Source organism: Pan troglodytes, chromosome X (genome assembly GCF_028858775.2).
Source record: "Pan troglodytes isolate AG18354 chromosome X, NHGRI_mPanTro3-v2.0_pri, whole genome shotgun sequence".
Taxonomy (NCBI): Eukaryota; Metazoa; Chordata; class Mammalia; order Primates; family Hominidae; genus Pan; species Pan troglodytes.
The window spans coordinates 78,370,385-78,385,878 of record NC_072421.2 but is presented as its reverse complement, the minus strand read 5'-3'; the positions used below and the strand labels follow the sequence as shown (position 1 = coordinate 78,385,878).

Here is a 15,494-nt window from a genome sequence, read left to right as displayed (position 1 = left end):
TGTATATATAGCACATTTGTAAAGGTTTAAGTAGTAATGTGCTTGTGAGTTTATTCTCCACTGAAAGTGATTAAAAATCTTAAAGTGTAATGTTAAATAATTTAAAAGTAATTTTTTAATAACTAAAACATTTTACCCTAAGTTCAGTTACTTTTCCTATAGTTTTTTTGATATTTTAAATTTTTTATAAGGTATTTATTAATCTAGGAAAGTTAAATAGTCCCTTGAAACAAAAATTTTTAGCTGAATTTATTGAAATTATATTTGTTAAATGATTACAATTTGAAAATACTCCGTGTTTGATGTTAGGCTGAACATGAAAACTTTTTATTTGAATCAGAATTTTTTTTTTTTTTAAGTTTTGTCCATCAACTAAAGGCACAAACAGATACCTCACTTCTACTGGTGCTGATGGAACAATCTGTTTCTGGCAATGGCATGTAAAAACAATGAAGTTTAGGTAAGTTTAGAAATTTTGTGAAAAATTAAGCATGTTAATTTATCTATTGCCTTGATTCTTAATAGTCCATGCATTTAAATATATATATTTACATATGTGTATGTGTATTTGTGTATACATATCCATACCTACTTCAATAGGTTGTTAAGAGATTTTAGGATAAATTTTTTTTTTTTTTTTTTTTTGAGACAGAGTCTCGCTCTGTTGCCCAGGCTGGAGTGCAGTGGCGTGATCTTGGCTCACTGCAAGCTCCGCCTTCCGGGTTCACGCCATTCTCCTGCCTCAGCCTCCCGAGCAGCTGGGACTACAGGCACCTGCCACTATGCCTGGCTAATTTTTTGTATTTTTAGTAGAGACAGGGTTTCACCGTGTTAGCCAGGATGGTCTCGATCTCCTGACCTTGTCCTCCCCAAGTGCTGGGATTACAGGCGTGAGCCACTGTGCCCAGCCAAAATTTTTTTGATATTAATGTTGAAGAGACAATTTATATAGAAAATCTTGGTAGGATTTTATTTGTTTCATTTCTTACTTTGGTAAGAAGATTTCTCATAATGGTAGTAGTAAGTAATATGGTTAATAAAACTATAGTAATAATACTGATATCATAAAGTATATTTGCAAGGTTAAATGCATTTTTAACCTAATTGATGAGAATAGTACTTATCGACCACATTCCTTTTGTTTTTTCTATAATATTGATGCTAAATTGATCAGTATCCAGTAGTGCTCTAACATTCTGGCCCATTAGCTAAACATGATGAAACACAAAAACACCTTATTTTTATCTTTAGAGATCGCCCGGTGAAATTTACTGAGAGATCCAGACCTGGAGTCCAGATATCTTGTTCATCTTTCAGTTCTGGTATGTGTAAAACTGGAATGTTTTGAGCATCTAGAATATTTAACGATCCAGTTGTGAAAGTGATTTATGAAGAAAAAAGATACACATTTAAGTGTTAATTGAAGGATATCAAAAATCTGAACCATGTGTTATGATAGATAAACTCTTTTGGACTCTAAGTAATGTGTAAGGTTGATTTTTTTTTCCTTATTCATAATTTAATACATTTTTATATAATGATGATTTTGCTTGGTAAAAAACAGACCCCCTACTCTAAATACCCACTAACAAAAAAGTTTACTGCCCCGCAATCAACACAAAAATTCTGCCCAGAGTTTACAAAAAAAATGTACTGTTGCTCCATATTGAAAACACTTTTACAGTGCTTTCTCTACTGCTAAGAATCCTACATTAGTTAACCTTTTTTTTTTCCTTTTTTTTGATTGTGGTGAAATATACAGAACTTAAAATTTTATCATTTTAGCCATTTTTAAGTGTACAGTATATTCACATTGGTCTGCATCTGTCACACCATCCATCTCTAGAACTTTTTCATCATCCCAAAAGCAGTTGACTTTACACTCAACCACTATAGCCACAGTAAAGAGAATTGTAGATAAGTTGTCTTATAAATAATTTTGGAACATTGCGTTTCTAAATAAAGAAATGCATTCCTCAGGATGTATTCTTTAATGTTTATGATCATAGGCGGCCTGTATTCAGTGTATAGTTTGTAGATTTTGTTGGATGAATGATACAGTTTTACATTTTCTCTAAATCGCTAGTATGTCTCCAATAATTAGAAGACAACCTTGTGTTTCTTTAAGCCTTTTTACTAATGCAAGGTAGCATACAACTAAGGAAGTAATGAGAGGGTTTTTAAGGTTCCTTGGTACTATGTTTTGTTTTGTTTTTTAATCTTCTAGGTGGTATGTTCATTACAACTGGTAGTACTGATCATGTGATTAGAATATATTATTTGGGTTCTGAGGTTCCTGAGAAAATTGCTGAATTAGAGTCACATACGGTAAGAGAAAATCAGAAATGGTTGCTTTATTTTTGAACATCCTTGGAAAGCTTATTTCATTTCTTTTCTGATCTGTACCGTAGTAACATATACAAATCACAAATTTTGGCTTACACTTTACTCTTGTCATTACTACTATACATACTATACTTGTAAAAGTATGGGTTAATTATTCTAAAAGAAGATTACCTATAGATTGTCAGATGATTCCATTGGAAAATAATTAAATAAATGATGTGGGAAACAGGAAATGATTGATTTATTTTCAAACATTAATAAAATTATGTGTAAAATTTAATGCAACTACTATTAAATTAACTATTTTAAGGTGTTCTCTTATATTAGTGTGCTGTCTTATTATGGAGGACATAATAAACTAATATCTATTCAGAACTATTTGTCTCTTGAAATATGGTTTGTGAGGTTTCCCTATGTCTGGTTTGTTTCCTGTTACTGCCGATAGGTATTCCTCAATAGTTAGTACATTGTTTTGGGCTTCATTGAAATTAAAAAAAAAAAAAAAACTACTTCATGATGTTTTCACCTATGAATTTGAGAGAAAGAGCACTTAATTCATTTTACAAGTAAGTCCATTTTAACCAAAAATCTGTTTCATGTCTTAGGATAAAGTTGTTGCTGTTCAGTTCTGTAACAATGGAGACAGGTAATTATGTAATACATATTTGTGTAAACAAATGTTTGATATATTTTACTACCATTCCCTCAGATGCAGCTACTTCTATGATAGATACCTTATTTCTGTCCAGTTATTTAGGTTCAAAGCCCTTGTTTGTCTTTGATGACATCCTTAGCTATCACTTCCACAATCTCATCCAAGTAGTAACCATAGCCTATCAGGTCTTCCTTTCTGAGTGCTTTCTTCTTTGTTTATTTTGCTTTATTTCTGTTAGCACCCACGTTAGTCAAGTGTTCCATTATTTGACCTGTCCATCTCTGCCAGTGTAACATTGTTCTTTTTTTTTTTTTTTTGAGACGGAGTCTTGCTCTGTTGCCGAGGCTGGAGTGCAGTGGTGCGCTCTTGGCTCACTGCAACCTCCATCTCCTGGGTTCAAGCGATTCTCCTGCCTCAGCCTCCCGAATAGCTGGGATTACAGGTGCATGCCACCACACCTGGCTAAGTTTTTGTATTTTTAGTAGAGACGGGGTTTCACCAGGATGGTCTTGATCTCCTGACCTTGTCATCTGCCCGCCTTGGCCTCCCAAAGTGCTGGGATTACAGGCGTGAGCCACCATGCCCGGCCAACATTGTTCTTTATAGAAATCTTTAGTGTTTCCTCTTCTCTGTCTATGGAATATAATTCAAGTGTCTTAGCCTGGCATTCACAGCTTTTTACCACATGACTTAGAGCTACATTCTTTGCTACTATTCTCTGTATGAATCCTTAGATCCAGCCTAATTGATGTACCCTGCTTCTGTTCACATCTCATCCATTCCTTTGCTTATACTTTTCCTCACATCATTTCTACCAAGAAATGCCACTTCCTACCTTCCCCTAACCTCTTTCTCTCTCTCTCCTACTTTCTTTCTCCTTTACTCTCTTCTCCCTGTCCTTTCTTTTTTTCCTCCTCTTCTTAACTAGGTCTTATCTTCCTTTTACGGTTCATGCCCTACCTGAAACCTTTCCTGAATGTTCCAGCTTTTAGTTGTGTTGACTTTCTCTGAATATCTGCATCACTCATTACTCCTGTATCCCTAAAGTCAGAAATTATATGCAGATATCCTTGCACTCTCTAAAATGTCTAATCCCAAAAAGATGGTGGCCAAAAAGGCTCTAGCCTAAAAGTTTACCTAGCATAATAGATTTAAAATTTTAAGCACCTAGCATAAATTTGTTTCACATACAGGTTATTTCCTATCCAAAATGCCTGGTACCGGAAGTGGATATTTTTACAGATTTTGGAATATTTGCATATGTATACTGAGATATGCTGGGAGATGGAACCCAAGTCTAAACGCAGTTCATTTATGTTTCATATATACCTTATACACGTAGCCTGAAAGTAATTTTATACAATATTTTAAATAATTTTGTGCATGAAACCAAGTTTTGACTATTGGTGACCCATCACAAGAGGCCAGGTGTGGAATTTTTGACTTGTGGCGTCATGTTGACACTCAAAACACTTTCAGATTTTAGAATTTTGGATTCAGCTAGCTCAACTTGTATGTCTATAAGGACTTTTTTTTTTTTTTTTTGAGACAGAGTCTCGCTCTGTCACCCAGGCTGGAGTGCAGTGGTGTGATCTCGGCTCACTGCAAGCTCCGCCTCCCGGGTTCACGCCATTCTCCTGCCTCAGCCTCCCGAGTAGCTGGGACTACAGGCCCCCGCCACCACGCCTGGCTAATTTTTTTGTATTTTTAGTCGAGATGGGGTTTCATTGTGTTAGCCAGGATGGTCTCAATCTCCTGACCTCGTGATCTGCCCGCCTCGGCCTCCCAAAGTGCTAGGATTACAGGCGTGAGCCACCGTGCCTGGCCTATAAGGACTTTATAGGATGATCATGTTTTATTTTTAAATAATTTTTTGACAGCAAATAATTACAGTGATGGAGTTGTTCATTTTTGTCCAATTTGAGAGTAAATAATGATGGTCTACAAACAGTGATGTCTGTATTAGGAATAAAAAAACCACCAAATAAATTTTAAGGTTGACTTGACTGCATTATACTGAGTTAGATGCTTGAACATTAGTATAGCTACTGTTCTTTCATGATGGAAGAACCTAAATTTTTAACTCCCTGTCTTTTTCCATTAAGGAGAAAATACATTATTGTGGTCTTAATTATTCATGTGGCCAATAAACACATGAGGAGATGTCCAACTTTACTAATAATCAAATAAATATTAATTAAAATAACAGTCACTTTTTTTTCTTTCAGAATGACAAGATAATGAAAAATGATAATCCCAATATTGCCAAGGGTTTTGGGAAAATGGACACTTCTACAACTTGTGATGAGATTGTAAATTATTAAAAAAACTTTTCAGGGAAACAATTTGGCAGTATGTATCAAAAGCTTTAAAAATACACCTACTCTGACTCAGCAAAGATATGTATGAGGTTGTACAAAGATTATATAGAGATGTTCATCACAGCATTATTTATAATGGTGAAGATTGGAAACAACAGTTGATCATTAAGGGATTAATTAAAAAAATTTTGGTACATTCATATAGTTGAACACTTATTAAAAGTGATAGTAGTTTTGTACTTGTAAACATAGAAATAGATCTACAAAATACAGTTAAGCTAGGGAAAAACATGTAGTTCAATTCAATTTTTTGTAGTAGAAAATATTGAAGTGTGTATGTCTGTATTTTATAAATTCTGAAAATAGAAACTAAAGTGTTAACAGTGACAGAAGTATGGGTGAATATGTATTCTTTTTAAATGACATCTTTATTGAGATATAATTTACATAACATAAAATTCATTGGTTTTTAGTATATTCATAGGGTTGTGCAACCATCACCACAGTCAATTTTAGAACATTTTCATTGGCCCTGAAAGAAAGCTCATACCCTTTAACTGTCAACCTCCAATTCTCCTATCCCTTCACTCCCAGCTCTTGGTAACCATTAATCTACTTTTTGTCTTTATAGGTTTGCCTATTCAAGATTCATCTGTGTTAACTGTGTCTGTCATTCTTTCTTTCTTTTTCTTTCTTTTTTTTGCTAAATAATATTTCATTGTATGAATATGCTATATTTTGTTTATCCATTTATCCCATTGATGGACATTTGGGTTGTTTCCACTTTTTGACTTATTATGAATAATGCTGCCATGAATATTCATGTACACATTTTTATGTGGACTTATGTTTTCATTACTCTTGGATATATACCCAGGAGTAGAATTTCTGGGTCGTATGATAACTCTATGTTTAACATTTTGAAGAACTGCCAAGCTGTTTTCCAAAGTGACTGTACCATTTTACATTCCCCTCAGTAGTATGTGAGGGCTAATGTGTTACTTATATTATCAAAAAAAAGTGATTTACATTTTTGAGAAAATTAATAAAGTTATTTTAACTCTTTCTAGTTTAAGATTTGTTAGTGGAAGTCGAGATGGAACGGCAAGAATTTGGCAGTATCAGCAACAAGAATGGAAGAGTATAGTGCTAGACATGGCTACTAAAATGACTGGGTAAGAATATATGTCAGATGTTTATGTGGTTCTCATGATATATTTTACATTGAGTTTAATAATGAATATAAAATATCTTTTTACATTAATAAATAGTTTGAAGTTAATTGTAGACATGAAGTTTGCATCTGTACAGCCTCTAAGCAAATCTTCGTTACTGTTGATTGACAGAGTGGATGACAGGAACATTGCTGATTCATTTGATATTCTGGTCTTTTGTGACTCAAAGATCTCCGTGTTCTACTGATGCCTACAGAGCCATTCTCTGCCTTAGTTTTTTATAGGTCATTAAAAAATATATCCATTTTACTTTCTACCTTGAGAGTTGTCCCTATTAAATGTCATCATATGTTTAACTTTTTCTCTAATTTTCTAAGGACACTTTTATAATATTTCTCCTACTCAGTAATAAATATCCACTTAATCAGCATTCAGTTTTGTCATCTTCACTGTTGATTGGAAGATACATAATTACCTCTTTGGGACACTACAGCTTCTTTAGGGTATGGTCCTGAAATCAACTATCTTTCCATTAGTTGCAATATAGAAATGACTTTTTCATCATAGTCGCCTATTGATAATGTCATATTTAATTACATAAAAATGGTACTAAATCTGCTTTTTTATAAGACCTATGGGTTTTTAAAAACATTCATATTTAAGATAATAAATTGGCCATTATGTTTTCATATTTTCTGACAACCAATATAAATATGAATTTTATTTTTCAAGGTATTTATAGATTTCTTAGTAGTTTTTGGTTCTCAAGGAACTATTTACCAAATTTTTGTCATTTTAGGGTCTTTTTTTCTCCCTGAAATAAGCTAATGGGTATTGCCCTATGCAGATATATTTATTTTTTTCTTTCATGAATACTTAACGGTATAGTTTAGGATTTTTAAATCTAAACAGTTGTATACTCCTGGAGAAATTTTGTCATAATTTGCTATTTAACATGCACCTTTGTCAAAAATTTATAAGATATGAATACTGCAAATTGTTTTGTTTAGCAATAATTTGCCATCTGGAGAAGACAAGATCACTAAACTTAAGGTGACTATGGTGGCCTGGGATCGCTATGATACCACAGTTATTACTGCAGTGAACAATTTTCTTTTGAAAGTGTGGAATTCTATCACAGGACAGCTTCTTCATACATTATCTGTAAGTATTTTATTTTTAAAGTAATTAAAATGGTCAAAAAGCACATTATTTTAAGACACAGGAAATTTAAGTTCCAGGTTCCTTTCTATGATATACTATACTAGTCCTTGGAAAAATGATTTTCTGAGAGGGCTCTGTTGACATATCTGTAAAATAGGGATGACACGCGCTATACCTGCTAAAAGCAAGTATGAAATCTTTTCAAGATCTTTTCTAAGTCTGGTAGTTACTCATCTACTATGTTATTGTATACAATGAGGACATATAAGTTATTTTGTTTTTAGCAGGGGTTGGCATTTTTTCATTGTTACCGTTATAGGGGTAGAGCGTACCTTATTTCAACAAGGGTATCCTACATAGTCTACCTTTAGTGATTAGTTTATGCAAGGAATAGGGGTAAGAGGAAGAAGTAGGAAAAGAAAGGTCTTTTTTCCTCTTTCAGAAAGTGTATTTGTCATTGTAAGAGGCTGTAGTATTTGTTATGTAAAAAGTTGAAAGGATTAATAGCAGAAATCACATGGGTAGTGTTGATGTTTTTCAGTTTATCATAATACTGGTTGACTTCAGATTAAGCTTAATTTAAAAACCTTATTTTTTGTCTGTTTCAACTATCAATTCATAAGCATTTTAAGGAGAGAATGCCAAATGGTTGCCATGTGATTACACGATAGTAAGTGATAAGAATAGAAACCAATTCTGACTCAACTCAGTTGTCTTTATACTATATCATGGTGTTTATGTATCAGAGGGATGTAAAGTTCTTCTATTTTGCAAATGCTGTTTGAGTATCAGCTATGTGCCAGAAGTGGCTTAGGTGTTAGATATAAATGGTAAATTAGACAGAGTCCTGTCATGCTAGAGTTTATAGCCTATTATGAGAAATAACTTTAATCAGATAAGTGCTAAGAAAGAAAAATGCAAGATAGAATGCAAACTTCTAACAGGGTAACCAAATTTGATATGGGAGGCTCAGAGAAAACTTCCTGAGGAAGTGTAGTTTGGGTTAAGTTTTGAAAGATAAGTAGGAATTACCCAATCTCAACTTAAGTGTCAACTCCTTGATTAGGCCTTCCCTGATCAAACAATCCAAGGTAGCCTCCTAGTCTTTGTCTTATTATGTCACCTTGCTTTACTTTTATTAGGTTTATCACTATCTGATATTTTATTGTTATGTTTTCTTGTTTATTCCCTGCCTCTACATGGTAGGGAATCAATAAATATTTGGTAAATCAAATATGTGAGGAGGCTGTGGCATGTTTCTAGAAAGAGGGAACGGCATGTGCAAAGGTCCTGAGGTAGATAGGAGCTGAAAGAAAGCCAATTTAGCTATATCACAGAGAGCAGAAACAGAGTCTCCCCAGATACAATTGGAAAAGTGGACAGGGGCCAGACTAGGATTTTGTAGGCTCTATTGTAACACCAATAGGAAATCATTAAAGGGTTTAAAGCAAACATGAGAGTTTTGCTTTTGAAAAATACCTTTTAATTCTGGTCACAGAAGAGGGAATAGATTAGAATGGGCTAAGAGTGACTGCAGATAGATTATAGGAGTCTGATAGTAGCCAGAATGAGCCAGGATGATAATTTAGATTTGTGTGGTGGTGGTGGAAATAAAAGTGTGCTTACTAAGTACAAATATGGCAGATGATAAATTTTAAGACATTACTGATTCTGACTAGATCTTGTTCCCCATGATCTAGTAACTATGTACTCTCCTAAGGCATGTGACCCCAAAAAAATGAAAATCCCCAGCTTCAAAGTTCTTTTTTTTCCCTAATGTACGTTGAAGTAGTCATGTCATTATCATTAGAGTTTAACAAACTAACTTTATGTTTTGCTGGTTAGGAACCTGAGAAAATATTGGCTATATCAGATTGATTCTTTTAGCAAGGGATTTTGTTATAACAAAGAAATAACTTTTTCTGTAGTCACTGGGAAGAATTTTGGTAAACTTTGAGTTGTGATGGTACTTATCATAAGGGGATTTTTCCTACTAATCTTAACACTACATTTTGAGCCAGTCTAAAGTTATATTTTCTTTCAGCAAGGTGTATTTTTGTCCATAATCGTAATATGGTAGGATACTCTATTCTATTTTTTTAATAGCATGATTTGGGATAAAATGCACTTTTGGGATTTGCAGGATATGATCATTTTTTTAGACGCTCCTGATGTATAATGTGATGGTGTGTTCCTAAGATAAGTGCAGCTTCAGGATGTTCTCTATGCTTTTCTAAGGCTTGGAGCCTGTTCTTAATCATATACTCTCTAGTCAGGAGTTAAGTCCAAAGAAAATCAACAGTGATCTTAAAGCAGATGTTTGTAAACTTTTCCTTTATGAGGCATATAAGCATATAACATATGTAAGCATGTTATGTGTCGTATAGACATATAACATGTGAACATGTTATATGTCATATAGACATATAACATGTGAACATGTTATGTGTCATATAGACATAACGTGAACATGTTGTGTCATATAGACATATAACGTGAACATGTTGTGTCATATAGACATATAACGTGAACATGTTATGTGTCATATAGACATATAACGTGAACATGTTATGTGTCATATAGACATAACGTGAACATGTTATGTGTCATATAGACATAACATGTAAACATGTTATGTGTCATAGACATATAACATGTAAACATGTGTTATATAGACATAACATGTAAACATGTTATGTGTTATATAGACATAACATGTAAACATGTTATGTGTTATATAGACATAACATGTAAACATGTTATGTGTTATATAGACATAACATGTAAACATGTTATGTGTTATATAGACATAACATGTAAACATGTTATGTGTTATATACACATATAACATGTAAACATGTTATGTGTTATATACACATATACCATGTAAACATGTTATGTTATATAGACATATACCATGTAAACATGTTATGTTATATAGACATATACCATGTAAACATGTTATGTTATATAGACATATACCATGTAAACATGTTATGTTATATAGACATATACCATGTAAACATGTTATGTTATATAGACATATAACATGTAAACGTTGTTATATAGACATATAACATATGTAAACATGTTATGTTATATAGACATATAACATGTAAACATGTTATGTTATATAGACATATAACATAAAGCATTGGTTTTCAAACTTAATTTCTTTTTAGCAGGAAATGTATTTTCCAGATAACATCTTAAATGGAACTCCCAAATGTAAAGTAGATATAGAGCAGAGCCACTGTGCTTTATCCTTTGAATGTATCATGGGACCTACTAAAATACAATTTGAATACCAGTAATAGAGAATAGAGTGCTGGATTGTATTTATCACTGTGTCAGAATTGGGTGTTATTGAAAGATTCTGTTTGTCATATATTCTGTGGCCTTTTAAATAGCCCAGTCCTAAATTCCACTTCAGAGGCCTGGTTAATGAGCTGTAACTGTTTAGACTGTCTTTATTTTAAAAACATTTCTGGGTCTTCTGTTTATTGAATACTTGATAAAATCAGCAGTTTATAAGGAACTCTCACTGAGCTATATTGTTCATGTAGTATCCATGTCATAAATGCTGTTAAATTATTCTGCATAAATTCATTTGAACCTAACTGATAGCACACTGAAGACCTTTTTACCAAATGAACCAAACATTTCGTGTTGCTTTTCATTGTTAATACTGATTTTTATTATAGGGACATGATGATGAAGTATTCGTTCTAGAAGCCCATCCATTTGATCAAAGGATCATACTTTCAGCAGGTCATGATGGGAACATTTTTATTTGGGACCTTGACCGGGGGACCAAAATTCGGAATTACTTTAACATGGTAAGAGACACCTACCTGTATCTAGTTCACATTAAAACCAACTTCTCTCATATAATAACTTGGTTAATTAAAGTATACCCAGTGCAGAGGAACCTCTTGTCATTTGTGTTTAAATTGGTTAAATATTTCAGAGAATAACTCAAGAATTGAGAATAAGGCCAGTTGAGCCTTTCAAGATGACTATTCTTAGGTGTTAGCATTTTCCAAATTCTGTTCCCCAGTCCTAAACTACAGATACTCAAATGTATTAAGCTTTGGAGTTACCACCTAACCAAAATCACAAAAAGATTGATGTTTAAAATGTAATTCTGATTTATGAATTGTAACAGTGACTGTAATACTTGTATCTGCCTCTGGTAAACCTCATATGATTTAGTAATCAGAAAGTTGTTTGGCAAACATGGACTTGGAGATATGGATGTTCTTTAAGATATGTCTCATACAAGCCATGGAAAAATCTGGTGAGCTATCTCTTCTCTCAGAACACCCTTCTATGGTGATGGGACTACTCATATCCACCATTCTATGATGATGGAAATACTAATATCCTCTTAAGAATAATTCTGATTAAACGTTTCTAAATTGTTGGTTGCTCTTTGAGTTTACTTTTATATGCTTTATATAGACCCAAAGCAAAGACAGATCCTCTGTCTTTTATTGGTAAAATTGATTGTGTGCTTTAATTTTAGGATGGTTATTTTAAGACTTCATTGCATTACAACTTAAGATGTGAAGATAGTATCTTGACTTTGCTTAGGTAGTACCTTTGTCATTTTGGTTGCATTTAGTTCTTTTTTAATCTTCACAGTCACTCATTTAGTATTTCATGAGGTATGTCCTTGCTAGCAATGATTGATTTCATCCATTGCAATTTGCCTCTCCCTAATTTCTTTCAGAGATTTACTGTATCAGTAGGGTTCTGGCTGCAGAAGCCAGAGAGAGTACTTTGGAATGTTTGTGCATCACAGAGTCCATGGTATTAGCAAGGAGAAGTTACCGCCTATCTATTATTTGAAAATTACTCTTAAGATGACTTGAGACTCCTCTGAATTTCAGATTGAAGGCCAAGGCCATGGTGCGGTGTTTGATTGTAAATTTTCACCAGATGGAAACCATTTTGCCTGCACAGATTCTCATGGGCATTTGCTGCTTTTTGGTTTTGGATGCAGTAAATACTATGAAAAGGTTAGCATATTTAAATTTTGCTGTAGAGTATAATTTAGGATTGTGTCATTCACAAATTTTGTTTAAAGCCCTCCACTTAATAAGGGCTGTTGTGTGTCAATAGATACAAAATAAAAGAAAGTTGTCTTTCTTAGTAAAGGTTCTCAATTGTGATCTGCACAGCCAAACCTAAGGTTCTGGCAGTGCAGATCACAATTGAGATAAGTTATAGGGTGATGAAGATATAAAAATTCCTTAGGAAATCCTTTTGCTTATATTATACCTGCCTTCCAGGTATAATAGGAGAGTAATTCTAACACATCACATCTTCTACTTCTCATGAATTGGGAATAAACCGCTGGTGACTGAATATGTTTATTTTCTTAGGTGGCTGTTTTACTATTTTGCTTATTATTGATCCTGTTAAAATACTTTGGGAGCTAACTTAATTGGTCTTTGTGTTTTATTAGCTGTGAATTTGAGAAAGATTATAGAATCTTAGAGTTGAAAGAGAACTCAAGCATTGAGGTCAGCTCAATAATTGCATTAATATCAGGTTTGAGTGCCTTTGATGTGATTGATATTTACCTGTTTTACCATATGTATTATACTTCATCTATCTTCATTTGAATAAAAATAAGCAAGAAAAATGTAATTATATAGGTTTGTGTAATTTTTACAACTTCAATACAAACGCCCAACTATATCTACTGGGTTGTTGCTTTAGTTCTTCTTATCATAATAGAAGAAATATGATATGTCTAAAAATTAATACAGATTATAGGATTTTGTGGAGAAAAGAGAATTACCATTTAGGTAATTCAATTCTCTTCTACCTAAAGGGAATACAGGGCAACAAAGGACTATAAGAGTATGCAAAAGATTCTCTGATTTAAAAAATGAGTGTGCTCAAGGAATGAAAACAAATATTTACTTATAAATTCCCTGTGTATGTTAACCCACTAAAAATCTGTCATAAAGATTCCAGATCAGATGTTCTTCCACACGGATTATCGTCCTCTTATTCGTGATGCCAATAACTATGTATTGGATGAACAAACCCAACAAGCTCCTCACCTCATGCCTCCTCCATTTTTGGTGGATGTTGATGGAAATCCTCATCCCACAAAATTCCAACGGTTGGTACCAGGACGGGAAAATTGTAAAGATGAACAGCTTATACCACAGCTGGGATATGTGGCTAATGGTATGTTTTCTCTAAAAGTAAATTTAAAACATTTTGCCCAATGTTATACATTACTGCTGTTCTCTCTATGATGTATGCCTCCTGCTAAACTCTGGAGTAGGTTATAATATGTTTCATCTTCTGTTACTGTTTATTTTCAGTTGTTTTTACCTTAGCATAGTACTTTTTCATCGTTTATCTCACCTGGACACAGATAAGTGGGTTAGGACAAACATAAGCATCAAGCAGATAATGTATTGACCTATTTCTTTAGAAAACCTTATGTATGTATGAAGCTGTTGTTTTCTATAGTATGGAGTTGTAGTAAAAGCTTTTATAACTGGTGGAATTCCACTGCTTATCGTATTGGTATTTTAGTTTGAGGGTTCATAGTTAATTAAGCTAAGAAGAGGAAACTTTGAAAAACCACAGACTGGCCAGGCGCGGTGGCTCACGCCTGTAATCCCAGCACTTTTGGAGGCCAAGGCGGGTGGATTACCTGAGGTTAAGCATTCAAGACCAGCCTGGCCAACATGGTGAAACCCCGTCTCTACTAAAAAATGCAAAAATTAGCTGGGGGTGTTGGTGCACGGCTGTAATCCCAACTACTTGGGTGGCTGAGGCACAAGAACCGCTTGAACCCAGGAGGCAGAGGTTGCGGTGAGCCAAGATTGCGCCACTGCACTCCAGACTGGGCGACAGAGTGAGACTCTTGTCTCAATAAAAAGAAAACAACCCCTACCCCGCAGCTGGAGGTAGCTATTTACCTATCCTCATGTTTGAAATGCAAAGAGTTATTGGGTGTAGGGTAAGAGGATGTGACTATTTAAAGAACACTCAGTCTTGGGAGATATTGGAAAAGCAGAGATGAATGTGATATATGATAGGAAGATAGTAGAATAAAACATTGGAATAAGCTATTTTCTATCAAAGCAATTTATTCTCTTCTGGTTAGCATATTTCCATTATTTATACTGCCCTGTACCCCCACTTAAAATGCCTTCATATCTTACTTTGGTACTTGTAGGTTGTCTTCAGGTATGAGCTAGTAAGTTACTGATTTGCAAGTAGAATTTCATATCATTGCTAGGGAATTAAGGCTTGAATGGAATGAAATGCTGCACGTCCTTTTATGTTCTTGCTCATAAAGGTTGTAGAGCAGGGAAATGGTATTACACATGTGCTTGTAGTTACTGTGATGATGTCATATTTATTAGCCAAGGAGAAAAGGTGTGAATATTAATTAAATGGGAGATAAACTTGAAAACAAATGAATAAGAAAGTCTAATTTATCAGACTTTATTTCTTGTACATTTCTTGTAAGATCTGATCATTTGGTTACTCTGTCAAATCTGACTAGAGGACAAGATGAAAACCAGGGCTATGATATACTTAAGAGAGAAAAAGATTTAACATTTTCATTCAGAAATAGTCATTAAGTTTCAGTGTATATAAAAATTTTGTACTCATTAAAACACTAAAATGTTATCAAAAGACAGTAATAGTTGAAAGATCATCATTTCGACTTCTTTCAAAAAGGAAATTTTCACAAAAGAAGGAAGCAAAGCATTTTAGGTATCTGTGGTTAAACTTGTTCAAACCTTACTCAAAACTCTTACATGGCATAGCTAGTTGTTCTTAGGC

The 15,494-nt window shown here is 33.7% G+C and overlaps 1 protein-coding gene across 8 annotated transcripts in view; it reads left to right on the top strand.

Annotated features, from left to right (window-relative positions):
- Nucleotides 1-15,494, top strand: part of BRWD3 (bromodomain and WD repeat domain containing 3) — a 137,328-nt gene that overhangs the window by 72,232 nt on the left and 49,602 nt on the right. For all 8 annotated transcript variants that reach the window (XM_016943270.3, XM_016943269.4, XM_063804100.1 and 5 more), the window contains 9 exons: nt 360-460; nt 1,252-1,322; nt 2,228-2,328; nt 2,952-2,992; nt 6,393-6,497; nt 7,508-7,661; nt 11,366-11,500; nt 12,557-12,685; nt 13,646-13,871. In XM_016943270.3, the coding sequence (XP_016798759.1) occupies nt 360-460; nt 1,252-1,322; nt 2,228-2,328; nt 2,952-2,992; nt 6,393-6,497; nt 7,508-7,661; nt 11,366-11,500; nt 12,557-12,685; nt 13,646-13,871 (1,063 nt within the window). The remainder of the gene's footprint in view (nt 1-359; nt 461-1,251; nt 1,323-2,227; nt 2,329-2,951; nt 2,993-6,392; nt 6,498-7,507; nt 7,662-11,365; nt 11,501-12,556; nt 12,686-13,645; nt 13,872-15,494) is intronic.